Source organism: Mobula hypostoma, chromosome 19 (assembly GCF_963921235.1).
Source record: "Mobula hypostoma chromosome 19, sMobHyp1.1, whole genome shotgun sequence".
Classification (NCBI taxonomy): Eukaryota; Metazoa; Chordata; class Chondrichthyes; order Myliobatiformes; family Myliobatidae; genus Mobula; species Mobula hypostoma.
In genome coordinates, this window is record NC_086115.1 from 15,322,842 (window position 1) to 15,337,178 (window position 14,337).

At 55.2% G+C, this 14,337-nt stretch overlaps 1 protein-coding gene across 3 annotated transcripts in view; it reads right to left on the reverse strand.

The window, feature by feature from the left end:
• Positions 1 to 14,337, reverse strand: part of pyroxd2 (pyridine nucleotide-disulphide oxidoreductase domain 2) — a 68,894-nt gene that overhangs the window by 11,913 nt on the left and 42,644 nt on the right. For 2 of the 3 annotated variants that reach the window (XM_063071407.1, XM_063071409.1), the window contains exon 11: positions 4,141 to 4,240. In XM_063071407.1, the coding sequence (XP_062927477.1) occupies positions 4,141 to 4,240 (100 nt within the window). The remainder of the gene's footprint in view (positions 1 to 4,140; positions 4,241 to 14,337) is intronic. The other variant, XM_063071408.1, reaches the window with a different exon arrangement.

A 14,337-nucleotide genomic window follows, 5' to 3' on the forward strand; every position in this document is an offset into this window, starting at 1 on the left:
GGTTTCTAGGGCGTAAAAAGTTACTGTAAATCACAATAATAACATAATGTACAAAAATAAATAAATAATGCGAAATGGTGAGGTGGTTTTCATGGACCATTCAAAAATCTAATGATGGAAGAAAGGAAGCTGGTCCTAAAATGCTGAGAGTGGGTCTTTGGGCTCTTGTCCTTCCACCCTGACAGTAGAGATGAGAGGAGGGTATGCCACGGATGGTGATGCCTCCCTCCTGAGAAACTACCTCTTGCAGATGTCCAGCCAGAGTGTGGCACTCAGCTCCTCCCTCTTTGAGGTGCCTCCAAGTGGTTTGGACCTACACGGAGGACCTAGCGAAGAGTGGCCCCTTGGTTGACGGTGAGGAGGGAAGCTTTAGGCTTCAGGAAGACACAAGCGGGCTATTCCGAGTTGACAATAAACTGGACTGGTCAAAGAACACTGAGGCTGTCTACAAGAAGGGTCAGAGCCATCTCTATTTCCTGAGGAGACTGAGGTCCTTTAACATCTGCCAGACGATGCTGAGGATGTTCTACGAGTCTGTGGTGGCCAGTGTTATCATGTTTGCTGTTGTGTGCTGGGGCAGCAGGCTGAGGGTAGCAGACACCAACAGAATCAACAAACTCATTTGTAAGGCCAGTGATGTTGTGGGGATGGAACTGGACTCTCTCACGGGGGTGTCTGAAAAAAAGATGCTGTCCAAGTTGCATGCCATCTTGGACAATGTCTCCCATCGACTACATAATGTACTGGTTGGGCACAGGAGTACATTCAGCCAGAGACTCATTCCACCGAGATGCAGCACAGAGCGTCATAGGAAGTCATTCCTGCCTGTGGCCATCAAACTTTACAACTCCTCCCTTGGAGGGTCAGACAGCCCGAGCCAATAGGCTGGTCCTGGACTTATTTCATAATTTACTGGCCTAATTTACATATTACTATTTAACTATTTATGGTTTGATTACTACTTATTATTTATGGTGCAACTGTAACGAAAACCAATTTCCCCCGGGATCAATAAAGTATGACTATGACTATTCGTTTGGGCAGCTGTGTGACAAATGGTGTGTGATACAGAGAAGTGCGGGGTTGTGCAGCTGGGGAAGTGGAACAAAGCACGAGTCAGGATGGATAATGATCCCAGAAACGAAAGGGTTAACTTATGAGGGGCACCTGATGGCTCTGGGCCTGTACTGAGGAGGGATCCCATTAAAATCTATCGAATATTGGAAGGCCCAGACAGATTGGGCATGGAGAGGGTGTTTCTATAGTGCGAAGGTCTAGGACCAGAGGGCCCAGCCTCAGAATCAGGTTCAATATCACTGGCATATGTCAGGAAATTTGTTGTTATGCAGCTGCAGTACATTGTAATACACAGTAATAAAAACTGTAAATTACAGATTATATATATATATAAATTAAATAAGTGGTGCAAAAGGAGTTGTGAGGTAGTGTTCATGGGTTTGATACCCATTCAGAAATCCGATGGTGCAGGGGAAGAAGCTGTTCCTGAATCATTGAGTGTGGGTCTTCAGGCTCCTGTACCTCCACCCTGATGGCAGCAATGAGAAGAGGGCACGTCCTGGGTGATGGGGGTCCGTTAGGATGGACACTGCCATTTTGAGGCGCCGCTCCTTAAAGATGTCCTGGACACTACGGAGGCTGGCACCCATGATGGAGCCTGCTGAGGTCCCAACTTTTAGCAGCTTGTTATGATCCTGTGCAGTGGACCCCCCACCCCACACCCCGCCACACCGGACAGTGTTTCAGCCAGTTAGATCACTCTAAATGATACATCTGTATAAACTGATGTGAGTTTTTGGTGACATACCAAATCTCCTCAAACTCCGAATGAAATATAGCCACTGGTGTGTCCTTTTTGTATCTGCATCAGTATGTTGGGTCTAGGATCCAATATACAGATCCTCAGGGATGTTTACACCCTGTAACTCGAATCCCTTCCACTTCTGATCCCTCTACGAGGACAGGCGTGTGTGTGCCCCCGTCTCGCCCTTCCTGAAGTCCACAATCAATCAATACGAGGACATCCCTTTAGAACAGAGATGAGGAGGAATTTCTATAGCCAGAGGGTGGTGAATTTGTGGAATTCATTGCCGCAGACTGACATGGAGGCCAAATCACTGGGAATATTTAAAGTGGAGGTTGATAGTTTTTTTTTGATTAGTAAGAGTATCAAATGATAGGGGTGAAGGCAGGGAGATAGGGTTGAAAGGGAGAACAAACCAGCCATGATAGAATGGCAGAGAAGACCCGATGGGCTGAATGGCTAATTCTGACCCTATGTCTTACGGACGTGGTGGAATGAAGAACCCATATCTGTCCTGTTTGACTCCAACACTCTGGTGTACAATAAACGGGAGGGTATTGAGTGGAGGAACAGAAAGTCCTGGGGTACGCATCTACGCAACCTCAAAGGTGAGCGGATAAGAGAATGTGGTGATTGGAAAGGTAACTGGGTGCTTTATTGGCCAAGGCGAGGAATGGAGGTGTAGGGAGGTTACAGACCGTATAACATAAACACAAGAGATTCTACAGGTGCTAGAAATCCAGAGCAACACACACAAAATGCTGGAGGAACTCAGCAGGCCAGGCAGCAGCTATGGAGGGGAATAAACAGTCCTCACTTTGGGCCGAGACACTTCTCGTCTTCCCTCAAAGCTTCCCTCCTCACTGCAGACCACAGGGCCACTCTTTGCTAAATCTTGCCACCTCTCTGTAGGCCCCGATGAACAGATGGCTGAGGAAGCCAAGTCATTGGGTATATTCAAAGCGGAGGTTAATAGGTTTTTGACCAGTAAGGGCATTACAGGGAGAAGGCAGGAGAATAGGACTGAGTGGGAAAATAAACCATCCATGATGAAATGATGGAACAGACTTGATGGGCCAAATGGCCTAATTCTGCTCCTATGTCTTGTGATCTAACCAGAATCATCAACTGAGCCTTTCTCTCTATGATGTTGCCTGACTCGTCTTGAAAGTTTGTCGTCTTTGGAACACAGGAGAGTTTGCGGAGGTGCCTAAAAGGAAATAGAAAGGACCTAATTCCCTTAGCAACCAGGTCAAAGAACAGGGCATAGATTCAAAGGAGCTGATAAAGGATTTAGAGGGAAGATGAAGAATAGGGTTTTCACCCAGAGTCTGATGGAGTCCACAACTCACTGACGAGAGAAACATGAAGAGCTCGGGGCTGCAGGGTTACAGACCCAGTGTGGGAAGGAGGGGTTCTTAATTTCTAACATGGAGAGGCAGATATGAACAGAATGGCCCTCCCTCGGCATCAGAAACTATTGCCATTTTGTCATTCAGTTTTGAGTGTGGTGGCAGGGCAGAGGTGGCCATTATTTATGCTCTGGCCACCTGCTCGTTAATGCAAGTATCTAATCAGCCAATCATGTGGCAGCAACTCAATGCTAAAAGCATGTAGACATGGTCAAGAGGTTCAGTTGTTGTTTAGAACAAATACCAGAATGGGGGAAGAAATGTGATCTAAGTGACTTTGACCATGGAATGTTTGAGTGTCTCAGAAGCTGCCAATCTCCTGGGATTTTCACACACGACATTCTCTAGAGTTTACAGAGAACGGCGTGAAAATCAAAAAATATCCGGTGGGCAGCAGTTCTGTGGGCAAAAACATTGTGTTAATGACAGAGGTCAGAGGAGAATGCCCAGACTTGTTCAAGCTGACAGGAAGGTGACAGTAACTCAAATAACCACACGTTACAACGGTGGTGTGCAGAAGAGCATCTCTGAATGCACAGCACATCGAAACTTGAAGTGGACGGGCTACAGCAGCAGAAGACCAGGAACTACACTGAGTGGCCACTTTATTAGGTACAGGAGGTACAGAACAATGTAGCCATTGTCTCCAAATGTAGAATCCTCATCCTTCTCCCACTGCAGTGACTGCTGTCAGCACTAGAAGCCGTTGGCAGCTCTGTGGGCCTCCCAGTTGGACCAGTGGGTCATCTCATATTCCTTGGCTGGTGGCCTTGCCTTCAGCCGGTGGACCCTAGAATCCATCCCCCCCCCCTCAAAGCTCTCCACCCCTCCACTGTTGCATTAACAGTGGGTGAGATTTGGGGAAGAGTCCCTGGGGCACCAGAGGTCACTCCCCCCATATCTCACTCGCTGCCTCGCGGAGGGCCAGTGTACCGTTGATCTTTGTCACCGGTGATGTATAGTCAATGGATGAAACTTCCTTAATAAACTCTTTGGGCATCGACTTCTGAAACAGACGGAAAACAAACCCGAGTTAAAGACTTGCATTTGCGTTACACCTTTCAGAGCTTCCAGTGACCACAAGCAGAGACATCGCAAGGGTTAGTCAAATTGCTGTTACCAGAAGAGAGATAAATATCATTCCCAGGTAGCAGGGGAGAACTTCTCATTGCCCTTCAGACCAAGGAGACCATGCATTCAGCTACCAAAGCCCAGAGACCCCAGATTCAATTCTGACATCCAGCGTTGTCTGTAAGGAATATGTACGTTCTCCCATTCTCAATGTGGATTTCCCCTTCTGCTCTGATTCCTCCCATATCCCACAGCATGTGGGCCATTTGGTTAATTGCTCACTGTCAATTTTCCTAAATTTGTGGATTCTGGGGATATTTGGGAAAAATTGATGGGGATTTAGTTGTGGGGGGCGGCGGAAGCAGAATAAAATAGATTAGTCATTGTTCTTCCATTTCTGATACTTTGATCACACCTATGTTTAATCATTATCCCACAGACTGCCACACCTTCGCACTGGAATTTCATCCCCCAAACCTCCACTGCCTCTCTGTTCTTCAAAATAAAATATTATTAAAACCCATCAGCCAAAGTATCTGACATTCGTTCATTTATTACATGCCCTGTCATTTGACGTGGGTGACCACGATTGCTCTTGGCAAATTTTTCAACAGAAGTGGTTTGCCATTGCCTGCTTCTGGGCAGGGTCTTTTCAAGATGAGTGAGCCCAATCATTACCAATACTCTTCAGAGGCTGTCTGCCTGGTCGCATAACCGGGACTTGTGATCTGCACCAGTTGTCATACAAGCAGCCACTACCTGCTCCCATGGTTTCAAATGACCCTGATCGGCGGGGGGCTAAGCAGGTGCTACACCTTGCCCAAGGGTAGCAGAGGGAAGGAGCACCTTGTATCACCTTTGGTAGAGACGTATCTCCAACCCGCCCACTCATCATCTGCCATTAAGGCCATCATTAATTTTTATTCACTAACAGAGTCATACAGATTGGAAAGAGGCCCTTCGGCCCAACTCATTCATGCCAACCAACATTCCCATCCAAATCTCCTCAAACCCCTAATGAAGTTGAGCCACTGATGTGCTTTCTTCATGATTGAATCAATGTTGAGGATCCCCTGAGATGTTGACAGTGAGATCAGAATCAGGTTTATTAGCACTGACATATGCCATGAAATTTCTTGTTTTTCAGCAGTGCTACAGATCAATATCTAAGAAGCTATAATAAGAAATATACAAAATGGTTCAGTAGTGTAAGAAGTAAAGCAAAGCAGTGAGGTAGGGTTCATGGACTGTTGAGAAATCCGACAGCAGAGGGGAAGAAGCTGTTTCTGAGAAGTTGAGTGTGGATGTTCAGACTCCTGTCCCACCTCCTTGATGGTGGTAATGAGAAGAAGGGATGCCCTGAATGGTCGGGGTCCTCAGTGATGGATGCTGCCTTCCTGACGCATCGTCTGTTGAAGATGTCGTCGACAGTGGGGAGGTGAGCACCCGTGATGGAGCCGGCTGAATCGACAGCCCTCTGAAGCTGCTTGCGACCCGGGGCATCGGACGCTCCATATGATGCAAGCCCTCAGGCCAACAGGCCAAACCCAACATCACGAGTGGTAGTGATGCTTCATTCCCAAAATGCGCTCAACCCCCGTTACGCTGGCGTTGAAAGGGAGGGTAAAACCACAGCCAGCCGTGAGGATCCCTGCTGCACCCGGTGACCCGCTGATCCCTGCAGCACCCGGTGAACCTGCGATCCCTGCTGCACCCGGTGACCCTGTGATCCCTGCTGCACCCGGTGAACCTGCGATCCCTGCTGCACCCGGTGACCCGGTGACCCTGCGATCCCTGCAGCACCCGGTGACCCGGTGATCTCTGCTGCACCCGGTGACCCTGTGATCCCTGCAGCACCCGGTGACCCTGTGATCCCTGCTGCACCCGGTGACCCTGTGATCTCTGCAGCACCCGGTGACCCGGTGATCCCTGCTGCACCCGGTGACCCTGCGATCTCTGCCGCACCCGGTGACCTGGTGATCCCTGCTGCACCCGGTGACCCTGTGATCCCTGCTGCACCCGGTGACCCTGCGATCCCTGCTGCACCCGGTGACCCGGTGATCCCTGCAGCACCCGGTGACCCGGTGATCTCTGCTGCACCCGGTGATCCCTGCTGCACCCGGTGACCCTGTGATCCCTGCAGCACCCGGTGACCCTGTGATCTCTGCAGCACCCGGTGACCCTGTGATCCCTGCTGCACCCGGTGACCCTGTGATCTCTGCAGCACCCGGTGACCCTGTGATCCCTGCCGCACCCGGTGACCCTGTGATCTCTGCAGCACCCGGTGACCCGGTGATCCCTGCTGCACCCGGTGACCCTGTGATCCCTGCTGCACCCGGTGACCATGCGATCTCTGCTGCACCCGGTGACCCGGTGATCCGGTGATCCCTGCTGCACCCGGTGACCCTGTGATCCCTGCTGCACCCGGTGACCCTGCGATCCTTGCTGCACCCGGTGACCCGGTGATCCCTGCAGCACCCGGTGACCCGGTGATCTCTGCTGCACCCGGTGACCCTGTGATCCCTGCTGCACCCGGTGACCCTGTGATCATACAAGCAGCCACTACCTGCTCCCATGGTTTCAAATGACCCTGATCGGCGGGGGGCTAAGCAGGTGCTACACCTTGCCCAAGGGTAGCAGAGGGAAGGAGCACCTTGTATCACCTTTGGTAGAGACGTATCTCCAACCCGCCCACTCATCATCTGCCATTAAGGCCATCATTAATTTTTATTCACTAACAGAGTCATACAGATTGGAAAGAGGCCCTTCGGCCCAACTCATTCATGCCAACCAACATTCCCATCCAAATCTCCTCAAACCCCTAATGAAGTTGAGCCACTGATGTGCTTTCTTCATGATTGAATCAATGTTGAGGATCCCCTGAGATGTTGACAGTGAGATCAGAATCAGGTTTATTAGCACTGACATATGCCATGAAATTTCTTGTTTTTCAGCAGTGCTACAGATCAATATCTAAGAAGCTATAATAAGAAATATACAAAATGGTTCAGTAGTGTAAGAAGTAAAGCAAAGCAGTGAGGTAGGGTTCATGGACTGTTGAGAAATCCGACAGCAGAGGGGAAGAAGCTGTTTCTGAGAAGTTGAGTGTGGATGTTCAGACTCCTGTCCCACCTCCTTGATGGTGGTAATGAGAAGAAGGGATGCCCTGAATGGTCGGGGTCCTCAGTGATGGATGCTGCCTTCCTGACGCATCGTCTGTTGAAGATGTCGTCGACAGTGGGGAGGTGAGCACCCGTGATGGAGCCGGCTGAATCGACAGCCCTCTGAAGCTGCTTGCGACCCGGGGCATCGGACGCTCCATATGATGCAAGCCCTCAGGCCAACAGGCCAAACCCAACATCACGAGTGGTAGTGATGCTTCATTCTCAAAATGCGCTCAACCCCCGTTACGCTGGCGTTGAAAGGGAGGGTAAAACCACAGCCAGCCGTGAGGATCCCTGCTGCACCCGGTGACCCGCTGATCCCTGCAGCACCCGGTGAACCTGCGATCCCTGCTGCACCCGGTGACCCTGTGATCCCTGCTGCACCCGGTGACCCTGTGATCCCTGCTGCACCCGGTGACCCTGTGATCCCTGCTGCACCCGGTGAACCTGCGATCCCTGCTGCACCCGGTGACCCGGTGACCCTGCGATCCCTGCAGCACCCGGTGACCCGGTGATCTCTGCTGCACCCGGTGACCCTGTGATCCCTGCAGCACCCGGTGACCCTGTGATCCCTGCTGCACCCGGTGACCCTGTGATCTCTGCAGCACCCGGTGACCCGGTGATCCCTGCTGCACCCGGTGACCCTGCGATCTCTGCCGCACCCGGTGACCTGGTGATCCCTGCTGCACCCGGTGACCCTGTGATCCCTGCTGCACCCGGTGACCCTGCGATCCCTGCTGCACCCGGTGACCCGGTGATCCCTGCAGCACCCGGTGACCCGGTGATCTCTGCTGCACCCGGTGATCCCTGCTGCACCCGGTGACCCTGTGATCCCTGCAGCACCCGGTGACCCTGTGATCTCTGCAGCACCCGGTGACCCTGTGATCCCTGCTGCACCCGGTGACCCTGTGATCTCTGCAGCACCCGGTGACCCTGTGATCCCTGCCGCACCCGGTGACCCTGTGATCTCTGCAGCACCCGGTGACCCGGTGATCCCTGCTGCACCCGGTGACCCTGTGATCCCTGCTGCACCCGGTGACCATGCGATCTCTGCTGCACCCGGTGACCCGGTGATCCGGTGATCCCTGCTGCACCCGGTGACCCTGTGATCCCTGCTGCACCCGGTGACCCTGCGATCCTTGCTGCACCCGGTGACCCGGTGATCCCTGCAGCACCCGGTGACCCGGTGATCTCTGCTGCACCCGGTGACCCTGTGATCCCTGCTGCACCCGGTGACCCTGTGATCTCTGCAGCACCCGGTGACCCGGTGATCCCTGCTGCACCCGGTGACCCTGTGATGCCTGCTGCACCCGGTGACCCTGCGATCTCTGCCGCACCCGGTGACCTGGTGATCCCTGCTGCACCCGGTGACCCTGTGATCCCTGCTGCACCCGGTGACCCTGCGATCCCTGCTGCACCCGGTGACCCGGTGATCCCTGCAGCACCCGGTGACCCGGTGATCTCTACTGCACCCGGTGATCCCTGCTGCACCCGGTGACCCTGTGATCCCTGCAGCACCCGGTGACCCTGTGATCTCTGCAGCACCCGGTGACCCGGTGATCCCTGCTGCACCCGGTGACCCTGTGATCTCTGCAGCACCCGGTGACCCTGTGATCCCTGCCGCACCCGGTGACCCTGTGATCTCTGCAGCACCCGGTGACCCGGTGATCCCTGCTGCACCCGGTGACCCTGTGATCCCTGCTGCACCCGGTGACCATGCGATCTCTGCTGCACCCGGTGACCCGGTGATCCCTGCTGCACCCGGTGACCCTGTGATCCCTGCTGCACCCGGTGACCCTGCGATCCCTGCTGCACCCGGTGACCCGGTGATCCCTGCAGCACCCGGTGACCCGGTGATCTCTGCTGCACCCGGTGATCCCTGCTGCACCCAGTGACCCTGTGATCCCTGCAGCACCCGGTGACCCTGTGATCACTGCAGCACCCGGTGACCCTGTGATCCCTGCTGCACCCGGAGACCCTCTGATCCCTGCAGCACCCGGTGACCCAGTGATCTCTGCTGCACCCGGTGATCCCTGCAGCACCCGGTGACCCTGTGATCCCTGCTGCACCCGGTGACCCTGTGATCTCCGCAGCACCCGGTGACCCTGTGATCCCTGCAGCACCCGGTGACCCGGTGATCCCTGCTGCACCCGGTGACCCGGTGATCCCTGCTGCACCCGGTGATCCCTGCTGCACCCGGTGACCCGGTGATCCCTGCGGCACCCGGTGACCCGGTGATCCCTGCTGCACCCGGTAACCCTGTGATCCCTGCAGCACCCGGTGACCCTGCGATCCCTGCAGCACCCGGTGACCCTGTGACCCCTGCTGCACCCGGTGACCCTGTGATCCCTGCTGCACCCGGTGACCCGGTGACCCTGCGATCCCTGCAGCACCCGGTGACCCGGTGATCCCTGCAGCACCCGGTGACGCTGTGATCCCTGCAGCATCCAGTGACCCGGTGATCCCTGCTGCACCCGGTGACCCTGTGATCCCTGCTGCACCCGGTGACCCTGTGATCTCTGCAGCACCCGGTGATCCGGTGATCCCTGCTGCACCCGGTGACCCTGTGATCCCTGCTGCACCCGGTGACCCTGCGATCCCTGCTGCACCCAGTGACCCTGTGATCCCTGCTGCACCCGGTGACCCTGCGATCCCTGCTGCACCCGGTGACCCGGTGATCCCTGCAGCACCCGGTGACCCAGTGATCTCTGCTGCACCCGGTGACCCTGTGATCCCTGCTGCACCCGGTGACCCGGTGATCCCTGCTGCACCCGGTGACCCGGTGATCCCTGCTGCACCCGGTGACCCTGTGATCCCTGCAGCACCCGGTGACTGCGTGATCCCTGCTGCACCCGGTGACCCTAAGATCTCTGCAGCACCCAGTGACCCTGTGATCCCTGCTGCACCCGGTGACCCTGTGATCTCTGCAGCACCCGGTGACCCGGTGATCCCTGCTGCACCCGGTGACCCGGTGATCCCTGCTGCACCCGGTGACCCTGTGATCCCTGCTGCACCCGGTGACCCTGTGATCCCTGCTGCACCCGGTGACCCTGCGATCTCTGCAGCACCCGGTGACCCTGCGATCCCTGCAGCACCCGGTGACCCTGCGATCCCTGCAGCACCCGGTGACCTTGTGATCCCTGCTGCACCCGGTGACCCTGTGATCCCTGCTGCACCCGGTGACCCTGTGATCCCTGCTGCACCCGGTGACCCTGTGATCTCTGCAGCACCCGGTGACCCTGTGATCCCTGCTGCACCCGGTGACCCTGTGATCCCTGCCGCACCCGGTGACCCTGTGATCTCTGCAGCACCCGGTGACCCTGTGATCCCTGCTGCACCCGGTGACCCTGCGATCCCTGCAGCACTCGGTGACCCTGCGATCTCTGCAGCACCCGGTGACCCTGTGATCCCTGCTGCACCCGGTGACCTTAGATCCCTGCAGCACCCGGTGACCCTGCGATCCCTGCAGCACCCGGTGACCCTGCGATCTCTGCAGCACCCGGTGACCCTGTGACCCCTGCAGCACCCGGTGACCCTGTGATCCCTGCTGCACCCGGTGACCCTGCGATCTCTGCTGCACCGGGTGACCCTGTGATCCCTGCTGCACCCGGTGACCCTGTGATCCCTGCAGCACCCGGTGACCCTGTGATCCCTGCTGCACCCGGTGACCCTGTGATCCCTGCTGCACCCGGTGACCCTGCGATCTCTGCAGCACCCGGTGACCCTGCGATCCCTGCAGCACCCGGTGACCCTGCGATCCCTGCAGCACCCGGTGACCCTGTGACCCCTGCAGCACCCGGTGACCCGGTGATCCCTGCAGCACCCGGTGACCCAGTGATCTCTGCTGCACCCGGTGACCCTGCGATCTCTGCAGCACCCGGTGACCCTGCGATCCCTGCTGCACCCGGTGACCCTGTGATCCCTGCTGCACCCGGTGACCCTGTGATCCCTGCTGCACCCGGTGACCCTGCGATCTCTGCAGCACCCGGTGACCCTGCGATCCCTGCTGCACCCGGTGACCCTGTGATCCCTGCAGCACCCGGTGACCGTGTGATCCCTGCTGCACCCGGTGACCCTAAGATCTCTGCAGCACCCGGTGACCCGGTGATCCCTGCTGCACCCGGTGACCCTGTGATCCCTGCTGCACCCGGTGACCCGGTGATCCCTGCTGCACCCGGTGACCCGGTGATCCCTGCTGCACCCGGTGACCCTGCGATCCCTGCTGCACCCAGTGACCCTGTGATCCCTGCTGCACCCGGTGACCCTGCGATCCCTGCTGCACCCGGTGACCCGGTGATCCCTGCAGCACCCGGTGACCCAGTGATCTCTGCTGCACCCGGTGACCCTGTGATCCCTGCTGCACCCGGTGACCCGGTGATCCCTGCTGCACCCGGTGACCCTGTGATCCCTGCAGCACCCGGTGACCGTGTGATCCCTGCTGCACCCGGTGACCCTAAGATCTCTGCAGCACCCAGTGACCCTGTGATCCCTGCTGCACCCAGTGACCCTGTGATCTCTGCAGCACCCGGTGACCCGGTGATCCCTGCTGCACCCGGTGACCCGGTGATCCCTGCTGCACCCGGTGACCCTGCGATCCCTGCAGCACCCGGTGACCCTGTGATCCCTGCTGCACCCGGTGACCCTGCGATCCCTGCTGCACCCGGTGACCCAGTGATCCCTGCAGCACCCAGTGACCCGGTGATCTCTGCTGCACCCGGTGATCCCTGCTGCACCCGGTGACCCGGTGATCCCTGCTGCACCCGGTGACCCTGTGATCCCTGCAGCACCCGGTGATCCTGCGATCTCTGCAGCACCCGGTGACCCTGCGATCCCTGCTGCACCCGGTGACCCTGCGATCTCTGCAGCACCCGGTGACCCTGCGATCCCTGATGCACCCTGTGACCCTGCGATCTCTGCAGCACCCGGTGACCCTGTGATCCCTGCAGCACCCGGTGACCCTGCGATCCCTGCAGCACCCGGTGACCCTGTGACCCCTGCAGCACCCGGTGACCCTGTGACCCCTGCAGCACCCGGTGACCCTGCTATCCCTGCTGCATCCGGTGACCCTGTGATCTCTGCAGCACCCGGTGACCTAGTGATCCTTGCTGCACCCAGTGACCCTGTGATCCCTGCAGCACCTGGTGACCCTGTGATCTCTGTCTCGGAGACCGAGGTCAGGCCGTCTTTCAGGGGGGTGAACCCTCGCAAGGCAGCAGGTCCCGATGGACTACCTGGTAAGGCTCTGAAAACCCGTGCCAACCAATTGGCGGGGGTGTTCGAAGGCATTTTCAATGTCTCACTGCTTCAAAAGGGCAACAATTATACCAGTGCCCAAAAAGAGTAGTGCGAGCTGCCTTAATGACTATCATCTACAGTGATGAAATGTTTTGAGAGGTTGCTCATGGCTAGAATGAACTCCTGCCTCAGCAAGGACCTGGAACCATTGCAATTTGCCTATCATCATAATAGGTCTATGGTGGACGCGATCTCAGTGGCTCTCCATGCAGCCTTGGATCACCTGGACAATGCAAATACCTATGTCAGAATGCTATTTATTGACCATAGCTCACCATTTCACACCATCATTCCCACAGTCCTGATCAAAAACCTACAGAACCTCGGCCTCCGTACTTCCCTCTGCAACCGGATTCTTGACTTCCTAACTGGAAGACCACAATCTGTGTGGATTGGTGGTAACACCTCAACCTCACTGACAATCAACACTGGCAAGCCGCAGGATGTGTGCTTAGCCCACTGTTCTACCATCCCTACACCCATGACTGTGTGGCAAGGCACAGCTCAGATGCCATCTATAAATCTGCTGATGATACAACCATCTTCAGCAGAATCTCAGATGGAGACCAGAGCGTATGCAGGAGCAACGTACATATCACAGCAACAACCTGGCACTCAGTGTCAGTAAGACCAAAGAGCTGATTGTGGACTTCAGGAAGAGGAAGACGAAGAACACACACCAGTCCTCATCGAGGGATCAGAAGTGGAGAGAGGAGGCAATTTCAAGTTTCTGAGTGTCAATATCTCTGAGGACCTAACCAGGTCTGAGCATATCGATGCAGCCATAAAGAAGGCAAGACAGTGGTTATATTTCATTAGGAGTTTGAGGAGATTTGGTATGTCAACTAAAAACACTTGAAAATTTCTACAGGTGTACTGTGGAGAGCATTCTGACAGGCTGCATCACCGTCTGGCAGGAAGTGGGGGGGGGGCTACTGCACAGGATCAAGGTAAGCTGCAGAGAGTTGTAAACTTAGTCAGCTCCGTCATGGGTACTAGCCTCTGTAGTATCCAGGACACCTTCAAGGAGCGATGCCTCAAAAGTGTGGCATCCATCATTAAGGATTGCCATCACCCAGGGCATGCCCTCTTCTCATTGCTACCATCAGGGAGGAGGTACAGGAGCCTGAAGCCACACACTCAATGATTCATGAACAGCTTCTTCCCCTCTGCCATCTGATTTCTGAATGGACATTGAAACCATGAACACTATCTCACTACTTTTTATTTCTGTTTTTGCACTACTTACCTAATTTAACTATTTAATATACTTGCTGTAATTTACAGTTTTTTCTTCTATATTATATATTCTATTGTGTTGCTGCCATAAAGTTAACAAATTTCATGACATATGCTGGTGATATTAAACCTGATTCTGAATCAGAGTACTCTCCACAGTACAGCTGTAGAAACCTGCTAAAACTTTGGTGACTGATACTGGCATGGCCATGATGGGCTGAATGGCCGTTACCCATGCTGTATCTCCCTTTGGCAGAACTTGGATTTGAGAGACTAACTGATTGTGCAGCACTCCCTCTGTGCTGGAAATGGAGGCCCACAGCCGGGATAACAG